This window comes from Mesoplodon densirostris, chromosome 1 (genome assembly GCF_025265405.1).
Source record: "Mesoplodon densirostris isolate mMesDen1 chromosome 1, mMesDen1 primary haplotype, whole genome shotgun sequence".
Taxonomy (NCBI): Eukaryota; Metazoa; Chordata; class Mammalia; order Artiodactyla; family Ziphiidae; genus Mesoplodon; species Mesoplodon densirostris.
Genome location: NC_082661.1, coordinates 80,730,140 through 80,757,574, shown reverse-complemented (window position 1 = coordinate 80,757,574; position 27,435 = coordinate 80,730,140). Strand labels below are relative to the sequence as shown.

Below are 27,435 nucleotides of genomic sequence, written 5' to 3'. Positions count from 1 at the left end.
AACATTGTAAATCAACTATACTTCAATAAAATAAATAACTAGATAAATAAAAATAAGTAAAGGGCTAAATGAAACTTAGATTTATACCTAGGCAATTGGGAGAATCTGACATTTTATGTGCCAGCACACAGTAGGCGCTCAATAAGTAACTACTGAATGAATTTGGGGAGGGGAGAAAGCATATCTCAGTGGCTCTTGGCATTAATTGCCTCCCCCTACGGATACTATAAATCCCATTCCTGTCTTTGAGCAGGGATTTAAAAACAGGACTCTAGTAAAAGCAGGCATATCTTCACAATCAGGACAAGCTTTTGCTTTACTCCACATAGTTATAAAAAAAGGTGGGGGGGGGGACAAAGTTCCCCGAATTTCTAGATGGGAAATGGTGGTTTCTGTACTACAGGAGTGCAGACCGGCCTCGTGGTTCCTGAGGGTGAGATGTGTAACTCCTCTTCCTCCCCATGTTCTTGGCTGGAGACACGCTAAGGGTAAGTTCGTGGAAATGTAAGGAGAAGGCGATTTCAGTATCTTCATGTAGAGATTCGCTAATGAGGAAGTCAGGCTGTAAAGGCCAGCAATAGGGAAAGGGAATTCAACTTAACTTGTAGTCGGGACTGTTAAAAAAAAAAAAAAAAAAAGGAGGCGGGAATAAAAGAAGTAGGAAAAATTGGGGGGAGGAGAGAGAGACTAGAAAAGGAAAACCAGAAGAGGAAGGAAGGAGTGTTATCTACGCAATGTGTTGTTTCTCCCGCTCTTCCTCTCTCACTCCCTCCAGAAGCTAGAAAAAGTTTGCATGCACAGCATTCGGAATGGGAGAGCGGGCTCTTGATTTGCAGACCCGTGAGGAGAAGCGCCCACTTCACCCTTCCCCGTTCCCGCCGCCGTTTTTCCCCCTCTCCGGAGGATGGAGGGCAGTCCTCGAGACCCAGGGAAGCGGTAGCCCAGGCGGATCCCCCTGGATCCAGCAGGGCTCAAGCAGCGGACAGCTCTCTCTCCGGCAAAACCTCCCCTCCCTCCTCCCTCCTCCTCCCGAAAAGGAAAAAGATCGAACCTCTAAACCGGCTTTACCCCTCCCCCTCTTCCTGGGGGAGCTAAAGCAGAGAGTACAGTTCTGTGATTCACTGGAGAGAAAAGAGGGTGGAGGCAGCAAAGAACTCCGAGTGCCAAAACTAAGTAAGTTCTCTGACAAAACGCACGCAGCTTGCGGCGCCTCCGCCGGGCCACCAACCCCGCGGAGACCAAGTGGGCTTGGCGTGGAGCGTGCACGGGGTCAGGGACCCACTTCGGTCGCCGTGCGCTCCAGCGGCGGAGAGAAGGAACCGCTGCCCGAAGTTCCTGCGGAGAAGAGGTGGTCAGCGGTGGAGGGAGATCAGGAGAGCGGGCTGTTTTTGTCATTTCGCCGCCTGGTGAGTGTCGGGGAGATCGGCAAACGCCTCGGAGAAGACCGAGAGAAATAGCTCTGGAAAAGTGGAGAGAGTGATTCGGAGGCCGGTTCACTGCATGCTGCTTGTTATCTGCATGGGTAAGAGCTCTTTTTCGGCGGTTCCACTTCCCAGTACTTTCCAGGTGACGGGACTGCCGGACCTACGGTCGACCCCGCAACCAACTGTGCGCGCGCCCCCGGGAGAACCTCACTCCTCCACCTCGAGGGCGAAAAGTTCTGGCCACGAAAAGTTCCTGCCCAAGGTGATTATCAATTCCTTACTTGATTTTTTTTTTTTCCCTCTCTTGAGAACTTTTGGGTGGAGGCATTAACTTTTTGTGTGGAAGCTACTTTGGGGAGCGAGGAGGAGGAGGAGGAGAAAGTGCGATTTGATGGAGAAAAGCGTCTCCTTGTTCTCCCACACGTCCCATTCCCTAAGCCACCACGTGTAGAAGATTAAAGTTGTTGGACGTGTTGACAGCTGAGAGGAGCACGGACTTCTTTCCAGGTGGAGACCCTCCACCTCCACCGCCTGTTGGTTCTACCCCTCCTGCGTGCATGTGTGCGCCAGCGGCGGCGCGCGGTGCGTTGTTCTGCCTTGGAGTTTCTGCCTGGACCAGAGTGAATGGCCCCCAGGGGCTGCACGGGACCTCCGCCTCCGCCACTTCCTCCGCAGGCCTGTGTCTGGCCTGGAAAGATGCTAGCCATGGGGGCGCTGGCAGGCTTCTGGGTCCTCAGCCTCCTCACCTACGGTTACCTGTCCTGGGGCCAGGGCTTGGAGGAGGAAGAGGAAGGGGCTTTGCGACCTCAAACTGGGGAGAGACTGGAGCCCAGCATAACTACCACCTCCCAGCCCCATCTCATTTTCATCCTAGCGGATGATCAGGGATTTAGAGATGTGGGTTACCACGGATCGGAGATAAAGACTCCCACTCTTGACAAGCTTGCTGCCGAAGGAGTTAAACTGGAGAACTACTATGTCCAGCCTATTTGCACACCGTCCAGGAGTCAGTTTATTACTGGAAAGTAAGTGTTACTGCTTCATATATTTATTCCTTGGAGATATATTAAGCACTTAATTATGATCCAGCTCCTAACTTACTGGAGTTGCAGAAGATATGGGGAACTAAATGTATGAATGAGTGAATGAATGAATGGATCAAATGCATTTAGTTGTAGTGGGAATTAAAATGGATGTCCTGTTGATGATCTTGAAAGTCTCATCACTAGTTTAGTCTCATTTTCCTTACTCTCAAAGCCTGCTGTGAACGGCCTTCAGAGTTTTAAAATGAGATCAGAACTTGTAAACTCCCACCTACCAACCAGAGGTCTCCAGAAGTGTTCTCCTTTTCTAAATCTATTTTGGCTTTTGAGCACGTTCACATTTTGTTTCAGGCGTCACAATAGAATTCACAGTCACCATCATTGATAAGGAAAACAGACCAAATTTTTTCTGGACTCTTGGTTTATTCTTTTTTTTAATATATAAATTTATTTATTTTTGGCTGCGTTGGGTCTTTGTTGCTGTGCACGGGCTTTCTCTAGTTGCAGTGAGCAGGGGCTACTCTTGGTTGCAGTGTGCGGACTTCTCATTGGGGTGGCTTCTCGTGTTGCAGAGCATGGGCTCTAAGCGCACGAGCTTCATTAGTTGTGGCACACGGGCTTCAGTAGTTGTGGCTTGTAGGCTCTAGAGCGCAGACTCAGTAGTTGTGGCGCATGGGCTTAGTTGCTCCGCGGCATGTGGATTTTCCCGGACCAGGGCTCAAACCCATGTCCCCTGCGTTGGCAGGTGGATTCTTAACCACTGTGCCACCAGGGAAGTCCCTCTTGGTTTATTCTTAAGTCTGGGACTGAATAATCCAAGCCACAAGTAATCACAGAGAGAAGAGGGGCCAAAGAAATGTATGGAAGGGAGTGTAAAATCTGACCAGTGTACATGTGACTCTATTTGGGTCTTTGATAAGTAATTTTCTCTTACAGGATCACTAAGGAAGTCAATGTGTAATTACCAGGGTAGTTCTCAAAATGGGAGAAGATAACAGTTGTAAATGCTCAGCATGAGTTAAACTTCATCTGAAGTTTTCTGCTGCTCCTCACACATCTGGGAATTTTCTGATTAACTCTAAGAAAAAGCAGATCATTAGGATGCTTAAGTGTTTTTAGTATTATCGTTGCTTTGCTAAACAGCTAAATATTCTACTTAGGGTGTTCACTCATTTTTATATTTTTACTCTATCCTGTCAGAATGTAGGTTACTATAACTGATTTGCATGTCCAAATTCAGCCTGTGGAACTGAGATAAGCTAGGAGATGCAGAGGTCCAGCTGCCACTGGACAGAGGTAGAAGAAAAGCCTTAGTGGTTTCAGTGTATGAGTCTTGTGATTTCAGTTCCAGGGGACCCTTGCTTCAGTGAAGTTGTTCTTGGAATTGGATCCTATAAGAGTAGCCAGTATCCATTGGAAAAATAAAGACTATTTTGTAGGAATCTCTGTCTTGCAGAGACTTTTGCTTAATACACGATTTCTACTGCTTAGCAAACTGTCACAAGTTAGCATCACTACCAGAAAAGAAAAAAAAAAAAAAAACAGTCCTTTCCTCTCTTCAGTGGGAGAGTAAAGAAGACTCACTGTACTTCAGAATCATTTTAAAGGTTAATTGTGGCATCAGAAAGTCAAGGGCATTTGGTATTTATAAAGGAGAAGATTGTTGGCTGGAAAATAACAAGTCCATTTGATGGCCTGTGGGTCAAGTTCTTCATGTCTAATCCAAACAGTCTTATATTTGGTTTATGAAATAAATGAGTCATAAAGGCTCCCTGAACCTCTTAAACTAAATTTATAGAATTTAGATTTATTCAGATAGCCAAGAGTAATTGAAAAGCATATAACTAAATTGTATGAATTTATCTTTCACAATAGAACATTTGTTTAAGACTTTTCAATAAAGAAGTTCTTCTTTAGTTCCTAAACATTATCTTGCACTGATAAAATATCTAGGTTTTGTCCTTTAATCTTTATGTTAATACATGAAGCAGACATGAGGGTGGAAATAAATCCTCCATTTTATTTGCTGTCAAAGGTTGACTCTCCTGTCTTTTCAATGCAAACATCTCATGAGAAGATTTATTCTCCTTATTAAAATTTTCTGTTCAGTGTAATAAGTTGTGTAACTGTTTTATAGACAAAAATTTCAAATAACTACTGTGATTTGACTTAAATTTCTGTTTGAATTAAACAGTTGAAGACATTTGCACTTTCAGTTCTCCTTTTAGACAAATTGCTGGAACCTTCCTTAAATGAACACAGATGTAAGAAAGAAAGTGGTTATAGAAGCCTAGTTCTGGGTCTAATATTCATAATGCAAGCCCAGAGAATGTGGTCATTTGTCCTCTCCATGAGTACATATCTATGATTTCTGGATCCTCTAAAGTTAAAAAAAGCAATAAAAATGTAAATGGATTGAATTATATTAAGGGAAAGAATAGGTTATGTTCAATATGATAGAATTCAAATATCTTCACATTTATAAAGAAAGAGTTTTAAGTGATTGAAGCTGGAGCTACTTTTGATACTATTAACAAAACAATCCTCCCTTTATATTTTGCTGGAGTCAAAATGTAAAAATCTTATACTGCACAAATCTTAATAAATTCCAGATTCTTTAATAATTTATGTCATATCAGTCTGGCAATATTGAACATAAGCCAGCCTGTCAATAAGCATTCATTGTGTGCAGATCCCTATATTGGAACTGTGAGGAACAAATAAGTAAGCCCTAATCTCTGGACAGTGATTCTCAAATTTGTGCAGAAAGAATTAGCCAAATGGTAGTAGCTAAAGTGCAGATTTCCAGGCCCAACCAATGACTCGGCTTCAGTGGTCTGGGGGTGAGCTCAGAATTTAATAGTAATTTAACAAACATGTCAGGTTATTCTAATAATGGTACTAATATAAATTGAGTGTTAGTATTAAATGCTAGCATCTACTGAGCAGTTCCTGTGTTCCAAGATAATGCATTTTTATCTCATTTAATCTTTATAACAATTCTATGAGGTAGTAACTACTGTTACCCCATTTTAAATAGTTGTGGCAGTAGATTCCAAGAGAGGTAGTGATCCAGAAGTTCTGTACACTGGACTTTGAGAAACAACACTGTAGGTGTTCAAAGTTAGACTGGTAACGTAAAGGTTAATTGAGAAAGCAGCTGGCTACATTTGGTTTATTTCAAAGTAATTTTTTCACCTTTTTTTAAAAATAGTTTTTCAAATAAAGACATGTAGACATGACATCATTTCTTCTTAAAAGAGAATATAGTGAAGGCCTCCGAAAGAGAATTATGAGCTTTGCAAAATTTAGATGTGTTTTATGCAGACTTTAGAGTTGGAAAGATTGGCAGTCTGAGCTGAATTCATATCTTGGGCAATAATTTTGTGTTTTTACTATTTTGTTATTCATTTTTCCCACTTGAAATACCATGATGATCATTTTTAACAAATGCAAAGGTAACTCAAATAATGTGTATTTGTAATAGGATATTTGATAAATTAATTTCTTTTTACAAACAACCCCTGCCCCTTGCCAAGGGTAATCACACTCCCAATTTCTAACACCTTAGATTAATTTTGCCTGTTTTCAAACTTCATATAAATGGAATTGTAGAGAAGGTATTTTTTCAGGTCTGGCTTCTTTCTCTTAGCACTATGTTTGTAAAATTTATCCATGTTGTTGCCTGTAGATATAATTCATTTATTCCAATTGCTGAATAGTGTTCTTTTATATAAATATACTGTAATTTATTCATCTATTCTGTTGAATGACATGGGTTGTTTCCAGTGTTGGACCATTATTAATAGTGCTGCCGTAAAAATATTTGCAAATGTTTTTTGGTGAATACAGGTGTACGTTTCTCTTGGGTATCTATCAAAAAGTGGGATTACTGGATTATCGGGATGTGTATGTTCAGTTTTTGTAGATACTGTCCAGCAGTTACCCAAAGTGGTCCCACCACTATACACTCTCATTAGCAATGTATGGAAAGTTCTATTTGCTTCACATCATTGCTGACATTTGGCATTGTCTTTTTCATTTTGGTCATTCTGGTCATTATGCACTGGTATACCATTATGGTTTGATCTGTGTTTCCCTGGTTACTAAAGAAATTGAGCATCTTTTCATATTTTTGTGGACTGTTTGGATATCTCCTTGTATCTATTCAATTGTTTTGCCTGTTTTTTCATCAGATGCTGGCTTTTCCTTATTGATTTGTGGCAGTTATTTTTATATTCTATTCCTTTGTCAGATATTTGTATTGCAAATGACTTCTCCCATTCTGCGGCTTGATTCTTCGCTCTCTTCATAAAGTTTTTTGATGAACAGAGGGTTTTAATTTTATTGTAGGCTTATTTATAATCTTTTTCTTTATGTCCTATTTGAGATATCTTTGACTAAATCATGATCATGACAGTGGTCTTTTTTTAAGTTTTATAGCTTTATTTTTCTATTTACATCTACAATTCATCTGGAATTAATTTCTAACATGGTATAAGTTAGGATTCAAGCATATTTTTTCCATATGTAAATCCATTTGATCCACACTATTTATTAAAAATGTCATAATTTCTCTACCTCACTACAGTGTCATCTTTTTCATAAATCAGATAAATGTACATGTTTGGATCTGTTTCTGGACTCTATTCTGCACCATTAGTCTCTTTGTCTATTCTTGTGCCAATCCTACATTCTCTTAACTACTATAGCTCTATAATAAATATTGATATCTGGAATGTAAGTCCTTTTACTTCTTCTTCTTCCAAAATGCTTTAGCTATTCTTTACCAGTTTACTCACTTTAATATGAAAGAAGGGAGGGTATGGATGTACAGATTCAAAGAGATTGAAAGATTTGGTTTTGGAGAATATGAGGTAGTTCTCTTCTGAATTATTCTACTTTCTAAGTGAAATAACAAATGAGGTCATTAGATGAGAATGAGGATCTTAAGGTTTAAAGACAGAGATAGAAAATATTCTAGGAAAGGGAGAAAGTGAATTAAGTAGGGCAGTACTGTAAAAATATTGGGCAGCAATGAGAGCCCATCTGAGGTTTGTGGTCATAAATTTAAACAGAGACCAGTCATCGCTTGTTTTTCTCACTCCACGTTCAGGTACTTGTGTGCAGAAGAAGCGCTATTGAAGAGGTGGATTTAACTAGATTTGGACCTTTGCCAAATGAATAGAGTGGGATTGTGGACTCTAAACTTGGCAAGAAAAAGGGGGAAACTATAAGGGGTTTATGTTCTCTAAAAAAGTGCCAGGGTCAATGGATTGACTGACTAGGGTTGAAGTGAGGATACCACAGTATACTTGGAAAGCTGAAAAGACAGATAATGGTAGTTGGAGAAATGCATGCTTGGAATCAAAATTTCATAAGTAGTGCAGTTTTTAGAAATGATAGGGGAATGGTGCTAAAGTGAGATGGAGGAAAACATCTTTGGAAGTGAGGAAGGAAAGGTATTAGAAGGGCAGGAAGTTGGATGGATCACTTGGGTGGATATTTAGACCATTAAGAATAATGGGAGAAATTGTATTAAAGAGCACAGTGAGCCAGTTGCTGGAATCATCTATGACTGAGTGGTGGGAGGGCAGGGCCTGGAATTGGATAAAGGACTCTAACAGGAAAGATAGTGAGTCTCTAATCTGTTGCCTGACTTTTCAAAAAAGTTGCACCTTTAAAAAGAAACAGGAGCCAAACTGTGTAGAAGTGCCAGTGAGGAGCTAAGAGGATACCCAGTCCCTGCTTCAGACTCTTCGATAATTGGGGTAAGGGTAGAAGACCAGCCCTAAGTTGAGAGGATAGCCAGCAATCAGCTAGAGCAAGAAGGTGGAAGAAATGTCCAGGAAAGAAATGAGATCATAGAGGATTTTGCTAATTACAGACTTTCAGTAACAGAAGGCTCCTTGGAAGGAGTTAGGGAGTTAGAAGGGGAGAAGGATTTAATTAGAGCAGAGAATGTACAGAGATATATAGAGATTAGAATCTGAATGAAAGCAGATACATTGGAAAGATTGGAGTTAGGATGAAGATTCAAATAAAAAGTACTGAAAAGTATGGTGAGATTTTTTTCCAGATGATCTCTTGGGAAATGTTAAGTGTCAAGTTTTAATTATAGGCTCTTTCTAGAGATTGATTGAGCTGGGCCTCCTGCCTGTCCATAGCCAACCACTGCAGCCACATTGTGTACAGTCAGGCACATAGTCAGGAGGTCTGGGGGTTTGGTCCAGGAAGACAAGATCTATGTAGGCCTCCTCTACAGACAGCAGTGGGCTGTAGAAGCAAAGGAATGTGTCTCCCGGTACTTTATAAAGTATTCTTTTTAGATATGAAATTATCAATTAACAATTACCCTAGTGTTGAAAACCCTGAAAAAGTAATTGAATTCTTTCACAGGAGGAAGATTCAAGGAAGCAAAGGGGAGTAGGGTTTGATCATTCCAATTCATAGGCATGTGGTACATTCAGAAATATTCCCCCCCACCCCACTTAGATCATAAACATCAAGGGTCATGCATGCTTCCTCTTCCATCCACTTCTGTTATCCAAGACCTAGTTTTAAGTAGTGTTCTACCACCTAAGAGTACACAATAAAGATCAGTTACTAAGAGTTCACTTATTACATTCATAAATATTTAGTTAATACATAAATATTTACAAAAATGTTTATGGTTAGAAGTTTGGAAGAAACAGGAGTTTTTTCCAAGCCTCGCTTTGGCTTTAGAAAATGAATGTAAGAGCAAACGGAGAGGGTGGCTTTAAAACCTCACATATCCATTTCAAAGAGAGTGGCTCAATAGACAACACCATTCAACAAATAGCTGCCTTTTCCTATTTGAACATATGGATTTTTCTGACAGTAGAATCATGGTCAAGTAAGCTACTGGCACACCCTTATGATCAAAGTCCCTACTTTTAAATGAGTCTTTTTAAAAAGACACCCTTTGAAGTGAATCCCTATTCAGGTAACTCTGGTGAGTTTCCTGAATAGCTGTCCTGAAAGGCGGAAATATATCCAGGTGCCGAGGGTTCGAATCATTTTGTTTCATCCATATGGCCTCTCCCAGAGATCAAAGAAGGGAGGACCAAAAAGGCTTGGAGCCCCTGCTTCTAATAGGAGCTCAGCATGAAAACGTCTTTTATTTCAAAGTTTAGTTTCATTCGGACTTTTTCCTATAGCAATATTATGGAACTAGTTTTTATGTAATCTTTTTCTGTACTTTACTTTGATATAATTAGAGTGTGTTGCAATGTTCTTTTCTCATTCCAGATAGTAAATATTTCCAAGAGTGTAACTTGATTGAGACATTCATTTCCCTGTGTGCTGTATTTCAAAAAACACTTTTTGTGTCTTCTCCTTTACTCCCTCTGTCTTCTAATTCACCCAACACATTGGCTTTACTCAAACATGACTATCACTACATCACCACCCTCAGCAAACTAGGGAATTCCTAGTTCCCACTGACTACCACAGAATGGGGAAAGAAAGTGATTTTTACTGAGGGCCTTCTTGTGCCAGTTGCTTTTCAAACATCCTGATATTTGATCTTCACATCCACCCTGAAGGTAAAATATTTTTATTATTTCAAAAAATATGTATCAAATATTTAACAAATGTCCTCATTTTATGGATGATATATGAATGTTTTAGAGAAATTATACAAGTTGTGGGTGGTCATACAGCTTCTAAGCAGCAGAACCTATATTGGAACCTAAACTTGTGTGGCTTCAACAAAACCCTTGTTGTTTTCATCACCCCATTCCATCTGCCATGAAATCTGTAAGCACCTTAGTCCTGTCTTCAAAAAAAATTTTAGCCTTATCTTTCTCTGTCTTCAAACTCTCTACTCCAGATAAAAGAATGATTCACTGTTTCTCAAGCACGTCTTATACTTGACTTTCTCCCTCCTTCTGCACATACCATTTCCACTCCTTGGAATTCACACCCTATCTCACTTGGCCCAAATGCCAGCCACTCATTAAGTCATTAAGACTCAGCTAAAATACCACCTTCCCTATACAGGTTTCCATGATTCCTTAGCCAGAAATACTTATTCCAATGATGACCTTACATAATTATTTCTATTACTGTCATATTAGGCATGATTTTCCACCTCATTCACACGCTGGCCCCCTGAGTAGCAAGACTGATTTATTACCTCCATAAAGCGCACAGCAACCAATCTAGTGCTTTGTACTAATAGACACAAAGAATACATGTGGGCCTCCCTGGTGGCGCAAGTGGTTGGGAGTCCGCCTGCCGATGCAGGGGATGCGGGTTCGTGCCCCGGTCTGGGAGGATCCCATATGCCGCGGAGCGGCTGGGCCCGTGAGCCATGGCCGCTGGGCCTGCACATCCGGAGCCTGTGCTCCGCAACGGGAGAGGCCACAGCAGTGAGAGGCCCACATGCCGCAAAAAGGGAAAAAAAAAAAAAAAAAAAAAAAAAAAAGAATACATGTAAGTAACGAATGAATGAATGAAAAGATGAATAAACAATCATTTAAATATTTCCATCTGACAGGCAATGTGACAGAGCAGAAAAGACATAAAATATGTAGTGAGGAAATCTGAATTACAGTACTGATTCAGCAAATTTCTATGACCCTTGAATGAGTAATTTAATCTTTTGGAGACTCCATGTTTTCATCTGTAGGATAGGAATAATGATAATCTCAAATATTATAGCACTTGAGATAACATATATGAAAATAGTTTGAAAACTTTTAAGTATTATATAGTTTTTTTAATTAATTAATTAATTTATTTATTTATTTATTTTTGGCTGTGTTGGGTCTTCGTTTCTGTGTGAGGGCTTTCTCTAGTTGCAGCGAGAGGGGGCCACTCTTCATCATGGTGCACGGGCTTCTCACTGTCGCGGCCTCTCTTGTTGCAGAGCACAAGCTCCAGATGCACAGGGTCAGTAGTTGTGGCTCATGGGCCTAGTTGCTCCGCGGCATGTGGGATCTTCCCCAGACCAGGGCTTGAACCCGTGTCCCCTGCATTGGCAGGCAGATTCTCAACCACTGCACCACCAGGGAAGTCCTATATAGTTTTTAAGTAAACATTCTTCTACATTTAGAGCTACAGCTCCATAATGTTCAATCACATACTAACTTTAAAAGAACTGACTACTTTTTCTTTTTAAAAGCTGTGGGTATACTCATATCTCTTTTCCGGTTTCAATCTGTAAGTACAAAAAGTTAAATTCCATGTTTCAATTTTAATATATTTTATCCACCAGGATTTCTCATATATTTTTGTTCTGAAATGTCCAGGAGGTGATTAGGGGTATATTTTTAAAGTTTCTACACTTGGAGATTGTGTGTGTTGTTGCTGGTTGTCACACTTGGCATGCTGCTGTCGTCATGCTTGGCTGAATCTGCTGGAAGCCTGCTAAGGCTGTGACAAGCAAAAGTAGATGTATGTTTAAACAGTGACATTAAGAGTACCACACTAAATGAGAAGAATTAAAAATTGGGTAATGGAAAGGCCAGTGATTAATTACTTCAAATTCCTTCAATCAACAATCATTTTAAAACATTTTCTTGAATATCATTACTACATCTTATTCAGCTTTGAATGCTAGCTCACCCCAGGGACTACCACTCAGTAGGTGTACAATAAAGAGTTTTAAAATAAGACATTGTTCTAGGCTTCATGGTGATTGAAATTTCACATGCTTTATGATCACTATTTCATTAACTTCCTAAATGATTATATTGCCTGCAGCATTTGAATCCACACTCCACCCTAAGACCTGAGTGAAATCTCTGTGACACAGTCAAAATCATGCCACTCCCTGCTTAAAAATCTTTTAGAAACTGACATTACCTGTAGACTAAAGCCTAGTTCCTAAGCATTCCATATAAGGACCTTCAAAATCTGGCCTCTGACAAGATTTGGGTACAATCTTCCAACACTTTTCCATTTATACCCTCTTTGGATTATCACTGCCAGGGTACTTATACTTTCCCACAAGGGCTATGCCCCTTAACCCCCCTGTTCCCTTTTAAGCAGAATTCCCTTTGCTAGAATGTTCTTCATTCTCCTCTGGGAAAACACCATTGTATCCTTCCAGACCCTCTATGTCCCTCATCTCCCCTCCAATACTTCTCTGATCATTTTACACCTTTATACACATTTTCTTGGGTATAATAAGGTGTGGCAGCCAAAAAAGTGATAGAATTCTTAGAATTCAAAGGCATGTTGCACATGGTTTTTTCCAACAAAGAACATTGTTGATCATTTTAAAGCAATAAATGGGACTCTTCCTTCCACTGACCGGGCAGAATCAGTATCATGTATCCATCATATCACCAACACTAGTCTACTAACCACCTACACCTGGCAGGAGAAAAGCCAGAAAATAATTGCTAGGTCATTGTACCCTTGCTGAGGAGATACATTGATACGCTTTCTCAATACTTGGTCATTCTCCAGCTTGCTGGAGAGGGTAAGGGAACCAGATCTGGATGAGAAAAAGGCTGCGGAAACTAACAGGACCCTGTGAGAGTACTGGATTATTCCATGCACAGTGTCCATACAGGCTGGATAAGCATGGTTTGGCAACGTTCAGAGTCTGAGAAGGTCCAACCAGTAGGTGGACACAGTAGTAGGAACCTGAGTGGCAACCAATACTCGATTAAATTAAATTCATGACTACAAATCCGAAACAGACACGCAAAAATGCCCCAGTGATCCTCTAACCTTCCTCTAGTATATGTCCAATTCTTCAGAACTACTATTTCAAGATTTCTCATCTCCTCAGATTGCCAATATCCCCTCATCAGCTCATTACTTTTCTTCACAATTCTACTGAGAGGAAAGAAGCAATAGTGAATTATCTCTTTCCTATCACCAGTATAAAATTTCCTGACCTACAGGCATCGACAGCCACGTCTCTGCCTTCCTTCCTCCAGTAGGGCATTGAAGTGCTTGAACCCATCAAAGACACGTGCCTCCCAGAGCTCCTTCTCCCCTCCTCACGTGCCTGAGTCCTACCATTGTACCGTTTCTCTCCTTCGTTATTAATTTTTATGTCTCTACAAAATCATTTCCATCAGCATGTAAATGAATTTAAGTTCCTTCTGTCTACAAACAAAAGCAAAGCAAAAAAGTTAATTGACCCCATTTCTCTGCTCTCCTACCTAGCAAAAATTCATGAGTTATCTATACTTGCGAGCTCCATTCTAATTATTAATTTATACTATATTAGTCTATACTATAATTATCAATCTATACCATAATTTTGATAGTATATTATACTATATTAATTGTATTATGTATGCCATAATTATACTAAACATATATTATACTATATTATAATATACTAAACATATACTATATTATAATATAGTATATTCTATAAATGTATACTATAGTGATCATTAATTTTAAGATTTTTAATAAATCTGTAATTTATTACAAATTTATAAAAATATTGTGCCATATTCTTGAATCTGAAGAGCTCAACAATTTTTTAGTTGTTTTATTAGACTTAAAAATTATCTTTGAGATTGAACATCATGAGGTTAGAGACAGTGTTATATCCTTTGAACACATCAGGTTCTTGCATAGATAAGGTCATAATAAATGTATAATAAATGTATGTAAACTGAGTAATTCATACTCATCAAATTAAAGTTTAATTTAGTTTAGATTTTTTAACACACTTAAAATAAAAATATAAGCTCAAATACTTGAAATCTGTTTTTTCTTTGATCCTTGTTTGGTTGTCTTTGTAATGCTATGAAATTAATTTAATTGTACATTTTCTAGCTAAAGGATTTAGTTGAAGATAAAATATTGGGAGTGGATATGTACCATTTATGTGACACTTAAGGAATATATTTTGTATATGTATATTATTCTCTAATGTATATTCTCTAATCTATTTATCATATATGTATTATGTATATATCTCTCAATATATTCTCTAAGCCTCATAACTTGGGGATAATTATTAATATCCACATTTTACATAAGAAGAAATCAAGCTCACAGAAGTAAAGTATCTTGGCCAAAATCCCATAGTAAGTAATGAGACTAGAATTCCAACCCCCAAAACTATGATTTTCCACTACATTACTCAGATGGTTGACAGGATGGGTTTGGTATAGCTGCATAGCTTATCTTTAGAGTAGAAATAAATGAATATCTTATTTAAGTAAAACAACAAAAAGCTAAATATAGTTATTCTAAGAACCAGAAACTCATTTCAAACTGGCTTTCCCATTCAATTTGGGAAAACTGGAATCTGTTCTTTCTCTTCATTTGTTTCATATATAAATTAAGGATAATGTTATTAGTTTACCTTTTAGAATTTATAAGAATACTTAAATTATTAATAAAATTATCAACCACCTGGAGAATTTGTTAAAGCATTTATTCCTCTGGGCTCTTCCCCAGAAATTTGTTTCAGAAGGTCTAGGGTGAGGCCTGAGATGCCAGATCACTAACAGGCTGCTTGGTGATAGTGAAGTTGCTCATCAGAAACCACACTGATTAACACTGCAGTACAGTTTTAGCCTTTAATGTTCCAAGACTATTTATTACCATCTTTATCTCTCTTTTTTTCACCATTTATTTAACACCTACTCTATGCATATGACTATTTAATTAAGTACTATCCAAGCTGCAAGTGCAGTTGTGTTTTTCCTCCTATGTTCTACAATTGAAAGCTTATTTCAGGTTTCAAAGTTCTAACTTTTGAAGAGACACCTTCTTTATTAATGTGTTTCTGCTCTCCCATAGAATGAACGATAAAAAAAAATTCCTATTTTGGGCAAAGCAGTTGTCTCAAGAGCAAAAAGCAACTGAATTTCTAAGGACTAAATCCTAAAATTAAAGGTGCTAGGAGATATAGACATTTTGGCACACTACTCTTTTCTTTTAGAACCTTTCTACTACAATGACAACTTGAAGAAAGTGGACTTTATTTCAGGGTCTTGTTTAAATCAAACTATGGATTTGATCTAATTTCCCTCAGTCTCCAGATGAATACATGTATATCCTAATTTTCTATAGTGTTGTACATAGTCTGAATTAGCTGAGGAATTCATTGTAATTGTTTGCCTTTAAAAGAAAATTGGGCCATTTGGATCAGTAGTCTGAGAATTGCTAGAATAATTTAATGATTTGGTTCCAACAATAGAACTTTTCAGGTCTGTTTTCTGATATGGCTCTGAATGATCTCAGAAGTCAAAATAACAAAACAAAAAACATAAGTAATTTAGAATTTTGTTGAGGCAAATGCTTATATTGTCACTTAATCCTCACCACAAATCTGTGAGGTAGGTGAATGTTACTATTTCTCATTCTTATAAAGGAGATTCCCAAAGTTAAATGCATATCCTTAGATGTTCTATAGGGAAGAAAACTATGCATTGACTAATTTGTCAAACTCAGTGTGAGCCTTCATGAAGCTTCCCATTACCATTTAATGGTTCATGAGGTAATGACCCTTGATTTAATTGGGCTTCTTGGTTTTGTTTCCTTGAAATTCATTCATTATTCATTCATTCATTCAATACTGAGCACCTACTCTGCCAGAAACTGTTCTAGGCACTGGGAAACATATCAGTTGACACAACCTCCAAAAATCCCTGTTCTCGTGGGATTTATTCTAGTGCAAGGAGACACAAATAAATAAAATATAGAGTGTGCTAGAGGGCAGTATGTCCTGAGAAGGAAAACATAGCAGGAAACAGGATGGGAATTAAGAGGTTAAGGATTAAGGGTGAAGAGAGCAATATCATGGAGATCAGGGAAGGCTTCACTAAGAAAAGAGGTGAAGGAGGGAGTCTCGAGTGTTGCTGCTTCAGGCAGACAGTAACCACACAGGCCCTGTGACAGGGGCACACCTGGTGTGCTCAAGTACCATCAAGAGGCCAGTCCAGCTAGGCTGGATCAGAGAGGGGGTAGGGGAGAGTAGGAGGAGGTGAGGTCAAGGTGGTTAAGGGAGCCAGATCCTGTAGTGCAATGAAGGCCAAGGCAGGGAATCTTGACTTCCACTCTGAGTGAAATGGGAGCCATTGGAAGGCTTGGAGCACAGGGGTGACATGACACAACTTTGGTGTTAACAGATTTATTTCTTAAAGAATTCTGAATCTAAAAGAATCTGTTGCAATTTCAGATCCCTCCTGTAAGTCTCTTAGTTTTAAATCTTTGTGTGAAACTGTAGTCAAGCCACATTCTCTTGTCACATAAGTGTTATTTCACTTCCCAAGTGCTGAAGGCCTTCCCCTGGTCTCTGAAGCAGGATTTTAGTATCACATCCCTGGCTGTCTACACAGGAACCACACTGCTGTCTCTTTCTCCGTTACTTATTTTTGACCTCAAGAAGCTGACCAGTTCACACATGTTTGTCTGCCATAGGTAACTTTGTTTATTTCCTTGTTGGACTTAAAACTTGTTCTGTGATTTACAAACTCCATTTTTTTTTTTAACTGTGGACCTTTTTATTCAAGTGAATTTCTTTGATGGAATAGCCCAGTATACAAAACATATAAAGCAGAGCTGCTGGCAGGGGTTCCCACCCTCAACCCCTTCCTTCTAAGGTAGACTCAGGGCCCCTCTTCCCAGTCTCCAGGGCTCCTGGGTCATTGTTTGAGATACTCAGGCCTATTTAATCTACTCTGGTAGTAATTTTCCAACATGTCAAGGAAGATGAATTACTGACTGAATGCTACAAATGAGTACCTTTTCAATAATCTCTCTTAAGAATATAGAATACAGTCATCAGTGTATAAAATGTAAAAATAATGACACAGAAGGAGCAACAACAAAAAGCCACCAAACTCTTAAACACATTTCTTAAAGAAAATGCTTTGAATACAGCATATTTTTTTTTACAAATTATGATGTTCATTTTGATGCTTTTAAAGAATCAATAATAGCTTTTAAAGATGAGGCAATTCAGTAATAATCTTGAGGTATTGTAATACTACAGTGGAGGGAGCATGCAAGACTTTAACACCCAAAGGAGGGGACATGGAGGTACGTGGAAAATAATAATGAAACCACAATGCCTATACAGCGGAAAAGGCTTTTCAGGTGTCAGACTTTCAAGGTTTTCTCTTGTCATCAAATACCATTTCAATATCCCAGTAGAGAGAAAAGAGTAGGAGGAAATTGCTATTCAATAACTAAGTTGTAGTTAACATGTTGTAGAACAGTTATTGGGAACTAACATTTAGAATTTGTTCTCCTTTGTAGACTTTATAAAATGCCTACTATACTTCAAATGATTCATTATTATTTCTTTAATTCTACAGCAGGAGAATCAGTTGTTCAGATGAGAAATGAGAAGTTGATAAGTCATAATAGTAAGAGAGGAAAAGAGAACAAAAATTTAAGAGACTGTTAGTGATAGAATGGACATTACTTAATACCTGAATGAACATAACTTGAAGTAGAGGAGAAACTAGACGGTTTTCAGAAAGGTTCTATTCGGGTGATTGGTAGATCATAGTAACATTAACCAAAATAGGCATTAATCAAAATTCAAAGTGGAGAATATTCTGACTTTAAGCCATGCTATTTGGCTTCATATTTGTATTCCATTTTGCAGAAACAAAATACTATTTGGTACTATGCAACCATATACAACATTCTGATGAAACAGTTAATCCTATGTTGATTGTAGTTGCCAAATGGTCTAAAAAAATCAAGCTAAATAAATAGAAAGTGAAACATTAGCGAGTGTCTGTAAAATTTGTGTTTAAATGCTATACCTGATCGTTGTACCTATATAAATAAAAAAAGATAGCAAACTGAGTCTCCTCTAATAAATGTTAAAATTCATAAAAGATAAAACATGAAACATAAAAATTGTGAATCACTATATTGTACATCTGTAACATATATAATATTGTACATCAACTATACTTCAATTTTAAAAAAAAGATATGAAACAAATGAAATGCTGTTTCTCTCTTACCCTAGCCTTTCATAAAAGCTAAATATTCTGTCTCCCTTGAGACTGTGAAATTGTTCACAGGTTCACATATGTCCCTGATGTTCTGACAGCTAAGTGTCTTGGGGAACTTTATTACTCTGACTCATGTTTGGCCAGAATGATTCAATATTAGGGAATTAATTCACTAGGTCAGGACTAGTCTGTGCATTTGAAACATTAAACAGAAGATTTTTTTAAAAGGAAATGTCATGCATATTTAGAGGTAAAGCTGTTAATGGGATGGAACACTGCACTGAGGGTAAACAGAAATCATTTCTCCATCACCCCAACCCCACAGTATGCTATTGGTTTATGAGGTATATGTTCTGGGTGAGCCATTCAAAAATATGTCTACAGCAATTTGAGGCAGATTACTTAACTTAACAACATTTGCCTGCAAAGAAACATTCTTTTCAGACAGTTCTAGTTATTATTACAATTTTTATAGTGCTTTAAAGTCACTATTTTAAGAAGAAAGTCATCATTTTATCCCCCTCCCAAAACTCAAATAGTTTTGATTCTGGAGAAGTTATTAAAAGGTTAAGTGGAGTATAAAAATAAAAAGAGTGTGTGTAACCTGTGTGAGGGCTTTAGCCTTGAAAGAAAAGCAAGAGAGAAATAGTGTGGTAATTTAAAAAGTAGCAGGTTCAAAGAGAGAGTATTTTCAAGATACAGACAAACACTTGAAGAGGTGGGTGAAGGCAGAAAATAGAGGGGAATTTAGCGGAAAGTAAGTGATTAAACAAAAGAGAGAGGTAAAATCGTGCCACAGTTGCCCTCTTCTTAGCCTATTTGAAATCTTATTTATCCTTAAAGATCCAGATCAGTGTTTTCCAAATATGCTATGCCTTAAGCCCTGTTATATATACATTCGTATATATATATATAAAACATATCTATAACACTTGTGTGTGTGTGTGTGTGTGTATATATATATATATATATATATATATATATATATATATAGCAGCTAAAGACAAAATATTCAGGTTAATGTATTGAGAGAAAAAATAACAAATCTGTGATGCAGAGACCTGACATTTATCAAAGCTAATGGTTTACAGACCTTCTTTAATTATCATAGGTGTCTGGTTTGGGGAATGTAGTACAAATAGAAAAATAATTAATGGATTCCTTAACCTCTCTACACATGGGGAAACGTGAGACTGCATTCTGTCTTTAATCATAACCTTGATAACACTGTTCTTGGCTACTGGTTAAGCATATAATTTTTTATTTAGCACTAATTTTGCTTCTGTAACTCTCCCCAGTTAGACTGGATTTTCATAGTGCAGTGCTTTATGTACAGGAACACTAAGTAAGGTGGCTGATTTTTCATCCTCTTTTTTACTGGGCCGCCTCATTCAGTTCAAGTTGGATCAGTAGAACTGCTGTTCAACTTTCTTTTCCATGGTAGTTTGGAAGCAGAGAGTAAGATGAAATAGAGGCTCCAGGCATTGGCAACAGCTGGAAGGCATCCCTAATTAGATTCCAGGCAGACTTGGGCCATGTTTATAATTTTCCGTATGCTGGCTTACAGTTTCTTTTAAAAAGCTTCCCAAAACAACATGAAAATTTAAAAAGATTTGCTGCACTTGTATATGTCACACAATACAAAGCTGTTTTCTTGAGCACCTTAGCATGGAACATAGACTGGTAATCACTGACTCCTAACTTAGGGGATGTTGTCCAGAGAGGAGGTCTTAGAAGGTCTGTGTGCTTGACCAATCTGTTATTTATGCATAAAAGTTTTACAACTGCCATTACATCATAAGATTAAAAGATGTATTTAAGCCATGTAGATGAAATTCTGTCTGACTTTTAAGGTTTTTCTTCACATAGGCAATTTGGAGTCTTTCTTGAAAGTTAATGTTACTTTTTTTTTTTTAAAGAAACGTAAAAGAAGCAAACCATTGTGTTCAATATACAAACAAATCAGTGGGCATGAACTATGAGAACATATGTTGTGCATTTGTGCATATGGTTTTGTGCTCAACAATAGAAAGAGAACTTGGAGTTGTTAGGTTTTGTTTTTCAATGTTGTATACTGGAAAGATGGATTTAAAATTTTCCTACTCGATGGAATTAAAAAGCACATTTGTTGCAGAAGAACTTTAAAGACCCATTGCCATTCTCAAATAAATGGTTAGTTGACTTAATTTTACATTTTATTTTCCAATAAAATGTATTGCTTATTAGCTTTGCAGTCATACAGGATTTATTTTTGTATTCACTTTTCTCAGGAGAGGTTTCTGAAATTAATTTTTTAAAAGAAGATGTTTAAAGATGGTAATAAAGATATATAAATAAAATGGAAATAAAATATATAAATAAAAGCTATGTAAATTTTAAAATACCTTAGACAGAGCGGAATATAAAAGAACTGTCATCATCCCAAAGCATCAGACATCACATTGAAGCCTTAATGCTATTAACTTACTATGTAATGAGTCCTCCTCAAGGCCTGCCTCCATAAACCTAGCCTTGCCTAAAAACATTTCATAATTATGAGCAGCCCACAGTTATTTAAAACACTCATTATTCTAAAGTAAAATGTATTCTCTATGTATGACAAAATACATAATTATGTAGGTTCGTCTTACCTGTACAGTTGCAACAGCTTGTGAAATGGTCCATGGCCACCATTCTCTTCGTTCTGCCATTTTTTTTTTCCATTAAGCCACTGAAATTACCTTACTAAATTGCATATTGGATGGTACTCTCGACAATGGGGCGCCTATGTCTTGGCACAAAAGACCCCTCACAAACCAGCCTCTTGCTTTCCTCCCAGACTCCTTTCTCATCACTCCTCCAAGACTCCTTTCTCATCACTCCTCCAAGTACCCAAGTACCTACTTACATCTGATCATGTCACCATTTCATGAACTTATTAATCTCTTTCTCATACTTTTATGCCTTTTCATGCTGTTCCTTTTGTAATGCCTTTTACCCCTTTCTCATCCTGTGATTTATCCTTCAAAACTCAAGTCAAATTTTACTTCCTTTGCTTATTCCTGCAGATGGGTTTCTCCTTTTTTATTCACACATTTTATTGACACTTACCAGTACCACAGTTCTTCAAAGGCACAGGCCTTGTCTTAAAATTTTAAATTTGCCTTGTATCTGACATTACATGGCATATAGTAAACAGTCACTAAATGTTTATCAAGTGAATATGTGTCTTATTGGTTTCTAGTATATTTGAAATATTTCTTAATATTTTTGCTTTTCATAGCTTAGATCCTCTTCTATTTTTTCTTAAGTCTTTATGTTCTAAGGGAACAATATATTAACAGCACCCTGTAAAAAGAGGAGGCTCCTTTATTATTATGAATAATTTGGATCCTAATTTTTTTTATTCTAAGTGTTTGTTTTTATAGACTAGGCTTTATCTCACTTTCTTGCAAAATCACTATCCTCCCCAATAGTATTCTCATATTTTTAGACAAAGAAATTTTAAAAGATATTTTAATTTTTTTTCAGCTTGGGCATATAGCTCAATGAATATTCAACTTCTCCAGTGTTGACCTGAAAAATTATCATATTTCAATTCAAGTCTGTTTTGTTAACTTGTCTCATCTACTCATTCAGTCTTGTTTAAGAGATGGGGTTCAATGAATACTTGGTTATAATTTAAATTATATCTTGTTCCAGATAATTAGAGAGAAGCCTAAGTCAAGTCAGTTGGAAATATAAAGACAAAGAAAAGAGAAAGGGAAAAAGAGAAATTATCATCAGACTATAATCCAAAGAGCTATCATTTGGATATAACTGGCAAAGAAGCATAAATATATATTGTGCATTTTCCAGATATTTTATATCCACGTGGATTTTATCACTAATAACAGTATATCCTGTGGATAAACAGTTATCTTATATCTCTACTATAAATTTCAAATCAAAACTTTTAAAGTTATAGAATTGTTTTATCCTTACTGAATAATTTAATTTTACTTATTATAAGTGAAAAGATTTTTTATTTTTTACATTTCTTAATATATTAATTTTCTGATTAAAATCAGGATACAATAGAGAGAGACTGAATTATGTAATTTGTCTTCTCATAAATAAGATGATGTGTTATTATCCCAGGACAACTTGGGAATGAGTCTTGTTTCTTTCTATAGCAGCTTTGGACATAGTCAGTTTGCTTAAGTTGGAGTTACATGATAGCTAAACAATTTCCAAAAGGTAATTTTCATTAAAAAAAAAAAAATCCAGAGAAGAAAATCCAAAGGCTTCTCTGATTTAAAAAAAAATGATGGTTATTTTCAACCACATAAGCAGGAAAGTTCCCCTTGCTAACCAATTTTAAATTCCAGTTAAGCTTCTTCTGTCCTTCCTCATATTCGGTGGGATTAGAATACTTACCATAAGCTATCATTTTCATAACTTATAAATACCTTAATTCATTCCTTAGCCTTATTTCCTTGAGCTTTTGTTTTGTGGAGTGTTTTTCTGTTTCATCATGACTGCGTTACACATGTAAAAAGAACGCGATGTGAAGTAAATGTTAGCAAAGCACTTAGTTTTCATAAACTATATAATGGTTTATATAGATATATTTATACTCTAATTTATATATAATAAATGTATGTGATTTGAAAAGAACATTTTGTGACAATAGCTAATTTCCTTACAAAATAAACAAAACTTATAAAATAAAATTATATAGACTAGATAAAATAGAATAATCCAACCAACATGCATTCTTCCTAATAGAAGTTAATTTGCATGAAATTTTTCACATAAAAAAATACATCAATGAAGATAAACAGGTTGCATGTATATCTACTAGGCAGTATCATTTAAGTTTCTGATATTAGGACTTTTTAACCTATAAAAATGGCACTTTATACCTAATAGGTATATTAATAAAAAGATGATACAATGTTAAGAAGTCGTAAATACTATTAAAAAAATAAAGCAACTTGGGCTTCCCTGGTGGCGCAGTGGTTGAGAGTCCATCTGCCAATGCAGGGGACACGGGTTCGTACCCTGGTCCGGGAAGATCCCACATGCCGCGGAGCAGCTGGGCCCGTGAGCCATGGCCGCTGAGCCTGCATGTCCAGAGCCTGTGCTCTGCAACCAGAGAGGCCACAACAGTGAGAGGCCCACGTACCGCAAAAATAAATAAATAAATAAATAAATAAAAATAATCAAGCAACTTAAGGAAAAAGAGAATGAGAGGAATTGCCCTATTTCTGTAGAGCACACAGGGTTGGTGTCTGTGGAGAGGAAACATTTGCAACTTGAATGAAATGAGGAATAATGTAAGCCCACAGTTGGTCCAGGCTCAGGGAGCAACAGGGACAAAGAGCCTGGAATTGGAGCCGGCTTGGTGTTGTTGAGAAATGGTCAGAACGCTGGTGTGGAGTGAATGAGCAGAACATGGTAGGAAATGAGAACAGAGGCAAAATCAGGGGCCAGACCATGTATGGTCCTTAACCCAAGAGTGATGAGATGCCACAGAAGAGGTTTTGAGCAGATGTGCCATGATCTAATTTATATTTCAAAATGATTTTTCTTGCTTTCAGTACCTCAGCTGGACTGTATGAGGCAGAGGACTCCAAATTCACAAAATAAGGTTAGTGTGGCTCCCAGGATAGAGTGGAATTTGCTTTCTCTTCTCGTAGCCACTTGAATACTGGGCTAAGTCAAGAGAAGCTGGTCCACAGAAGTGAACATTCATCCACAAACAAGCCTCTACTACAAAATATGCGCTCTCCCACCTGCACAAATGTAGTCTGACTCCCCATGCTTCCAAGGCAAGCTTCCCCACTCCTACCCCAAACCGTACCCAAGTGTTCAGAAGCAGGGAACACCACCACACCTCACTGTAGGTTCCAGGAGCCTCCATAGCTTATTTATCTAATGCTGGCCATCTGGCGAGTGTAGGGCCTTGTCCTTCATCCTAGGCCACTAGTGGAAGAGTTTGGTGGAGTTAGGGCAGCATCATAAATAGGCAGCTCACAGGTCATTTCCAGTCCCTTCACTGAAGCACCTGTACAGTACTATCAGAGGATCAGTGAGGATCAAAGAGTCCATTTATTTTGGCCTCTGGACAAGATCAAAATCTCTAAGAAAGAGACTTGTTCATGGTATTCTTTGTTTCTATTAAAATTACAAAATTGTCATTTGCAATGTTTAAAAAAAACCACTCTTGTTTTAGCTACTCAGAACTTCATAAACTATTCCCTATTCAGCTAAATATTTTCATGTTTTGCCCCAAGCAGAGTGAACATACTTGCTTTAAAATTTGAGCACTTGCCTTTAACTTTTTTTGAATATTTCAGCTATAGAGATATTTCAGGCCTTTTTATAAGAAGTGTGAGCTCAAACATGCTTAATGTGAAAACACATTAACTTAGAGATTATATTGTCTAATTAAAGACATGGTTATCTATTTTTCCCTCATCTCAATGAATATATGTCCTTTATCTTAGTTCAGAAACCTTTATAATTGTAACAGCACTTTAATCAAAGGTAATCAAAATTAATGTGCTTTGAAACTTTATTTTCTTAACACATTTTGGTTAAATCAGTGCTCTTTATCCTGAGGCATTACATTATTCATGAGTTGTTGGCACATTTAGGTAAGTACTTGTCAGTAACCATGAGGATCCCTGGGTGAGGTTTTAGGTTTGCTAAGGCTACAGTCTACACAAACTGCAAGTTTCAATACACAGAAAAAGAAAATTCTGACCAAATTAAAGTGGAACCGAGTAAGCGTGTTTAAGTAGATTTCAATAACATTTCTAAACTTTTGGTTTAAAAAGACTCAGTTACCATACTACAAATGGCTTAGAAACATTATCTTCATAAAATATTAAACCATAGCCCCTATTGCTGGAAGATACTAAAAGACAACATTTTCTTTAAAAATCACATTAAAAAGTATAATAGCAACATTATTGTTCCTACAATGTAGAATCTGTTAAAGGATTTTTAAGAAAGGCAGCACGACATTGTAGAAATAACACAAGATTTGGAATCAGAAAGCCTCATTTTGGACTTTGAAAGTTGTGGTTTATAACACTGTCTTTTGCTATGTGATCCTAACTAATTCATTTTACCTCCCTAAGATTCAGTTCCCTTAACCATAAATGAGGATTATAACAATTATGAAGTTTAAATAAAGCAATATGTAGACTGGAAATCACTCTGCACATGTCATTATTATTTTCATGGTATTTACTGAGCTCTAGTCATACGAATTTGGTGCTTGGAAAAACCAAACAGATTGTATCCTAGTAGTTTCTCTTATAATAAAAACTCTGGCACAGCCCCTGCAGGATGGCATGGAACCTGGGTTTCTGAGTATTTCTGTTGATTCTTTTTTCCAAATTTTCTGTTTGATTACATAATCACTTAGATTACCATGAGTCCACATAGATTTAGGACCTAAAAGAAGTTGGTTAATCGGTTGAGTTAACATGTAACTAATAACCAGTGTGTCCACTTATTTTAATAGATTTTAATGAGAATTTGGGGGAGGGGAGGGGGAGGTAAGTGTAATACATATGCCATAACTGCTCAAGGACTTTCTCAAACTAGACATAAGTGCCACTGGGTCTGACAAAACTCTGAGAAGTGGCTTTAGTGTGTTCCTGATAATGAGTGTCTCCGTTTTTCAGTTCCTGTTCTACCCTTCCATTATCCCCTGCCTATGTTAACAGTACCTTGATCTCCCTTTCCTCAGGTTTCTCCAATAATTAATTGCATCCATCTGGCATAGACTCAGAAACAGATGCTGTGTGCTCACATATGCTAAAGAAAACAGTCAAGAAACTGAGAGGGGGGATAAAAAAGAACATAGCTTTGTTTGTAGGGGAAAAGAAGGAGACCAGAAATAACACAAGACAGATAAGTGCACGGAGAATAATAAAGAGGAAGCATTACTGCGTTAGAACAAATTGGAAATTATTTTTAAGAGCTTCTGGATATCTGGCTCCTGGGGTGTAGGTGTTGAATGTCCATGGACCTTTCAGAAACAGCACAAATTTAAAAGGCATGGCTCTATTTTCAGTAAGTGGGCCATTGGTGGATTGCTGGCCAGTATGAAGTGGCTTCATCTCTCTCGCTACTATGAGATAAATTCCCACCTATTGGTAATACCTGTACATCAAAAAATGCCTGTAACTGTGGAAATCTTTGTCCTTGGGACAGTTAGTGCAGTGAGAGATAAAAGAGATAGATGTGGGCTTTTAAAGTACTATCTATGTTGAACTTGAAATGAATGAAGATATTTTAGTTTTTTGAAACATAGAGCTTCCTAAGTATTTTGTTTGAGGCAGAATTTGAAATAAACATTTTATTTATTTTCTTTTATAAGTATTTGAAATCTATATCCTCATTAAGGATGAAAACAAGCAAATAATATGAATTATGGGTTTATTTACATAAACTTGAAATTTTGTTCTATTTCATACTCCTTTCAGATTATACTTTTTAAGATCAGAGAAAGCTACTGTGGAAACCTTATATATTAATTTCAAGGAAAAATCTGTATTGATTGCAAGGAATATTTTTTATTTGCTGGGAAGGAGGGAGGCAAAGAGAAGGGAGACCACTGTTAATAGATTTCCATATATTCAGATATGTAATGGATACGTTCAGCTATCTAATGAGATGTCAGTGACTCTACGAAACCAGAGGACATCCTTTCAGAAAGTCTAAAATAGATTTTTGTTTTAATATATTATTTTAATTACTTCTTCGCTGAGAAAGCCATTAGAAACCTAGAACAGTAAAGTTATAAAGAACCATACTCATTTACTTAGTCCTAAAGCTTGTTCTAGAATGCTTTCAATATATTTAAAAACATTGCCTTTTTGAATCTCACATTTCATGAAACAATTTTATTTTATTTAAACATGTCCCGCATCTTTGACATCAGCGACCTTATCATCACTTCTGCTACTTTTTGAATCTTATTTTCTCCCCAGAGCACTTAATCTTCACTTCCATCTAAGTTATTTAACATTTAGCAGTTTTTTTTTTTTTT

At 37.1% G+C, this 27,435-nt stretch overlaps 1 protein-coding gene across 1 annotated transcript in view; it reads left to right on the top strand.

The window, feature by feature from the left end:
- Positions 1 to 1,110: 1,110 nt before the first annotated feature.
- The window catches only part of ARSJ (arylsulfatase family member J), a 71,556-nt gene continuing 45,231 nt past the window's right edge, over positions 1,111 to 27,435 (top strand). Inside the window, exon 1 of the mRNA XM_060105315.1 lies at positions 1,111 to 2,449. Coding sequence (XP_059961298.1) covers positions 2,049 to 2,449 — 401 coding nt within the window. The 5' untranslated portion in view covers positions 1,111 to 2,048. The remainder of the gene's footprint in view (positions 2,450 to 27,435) is intronic.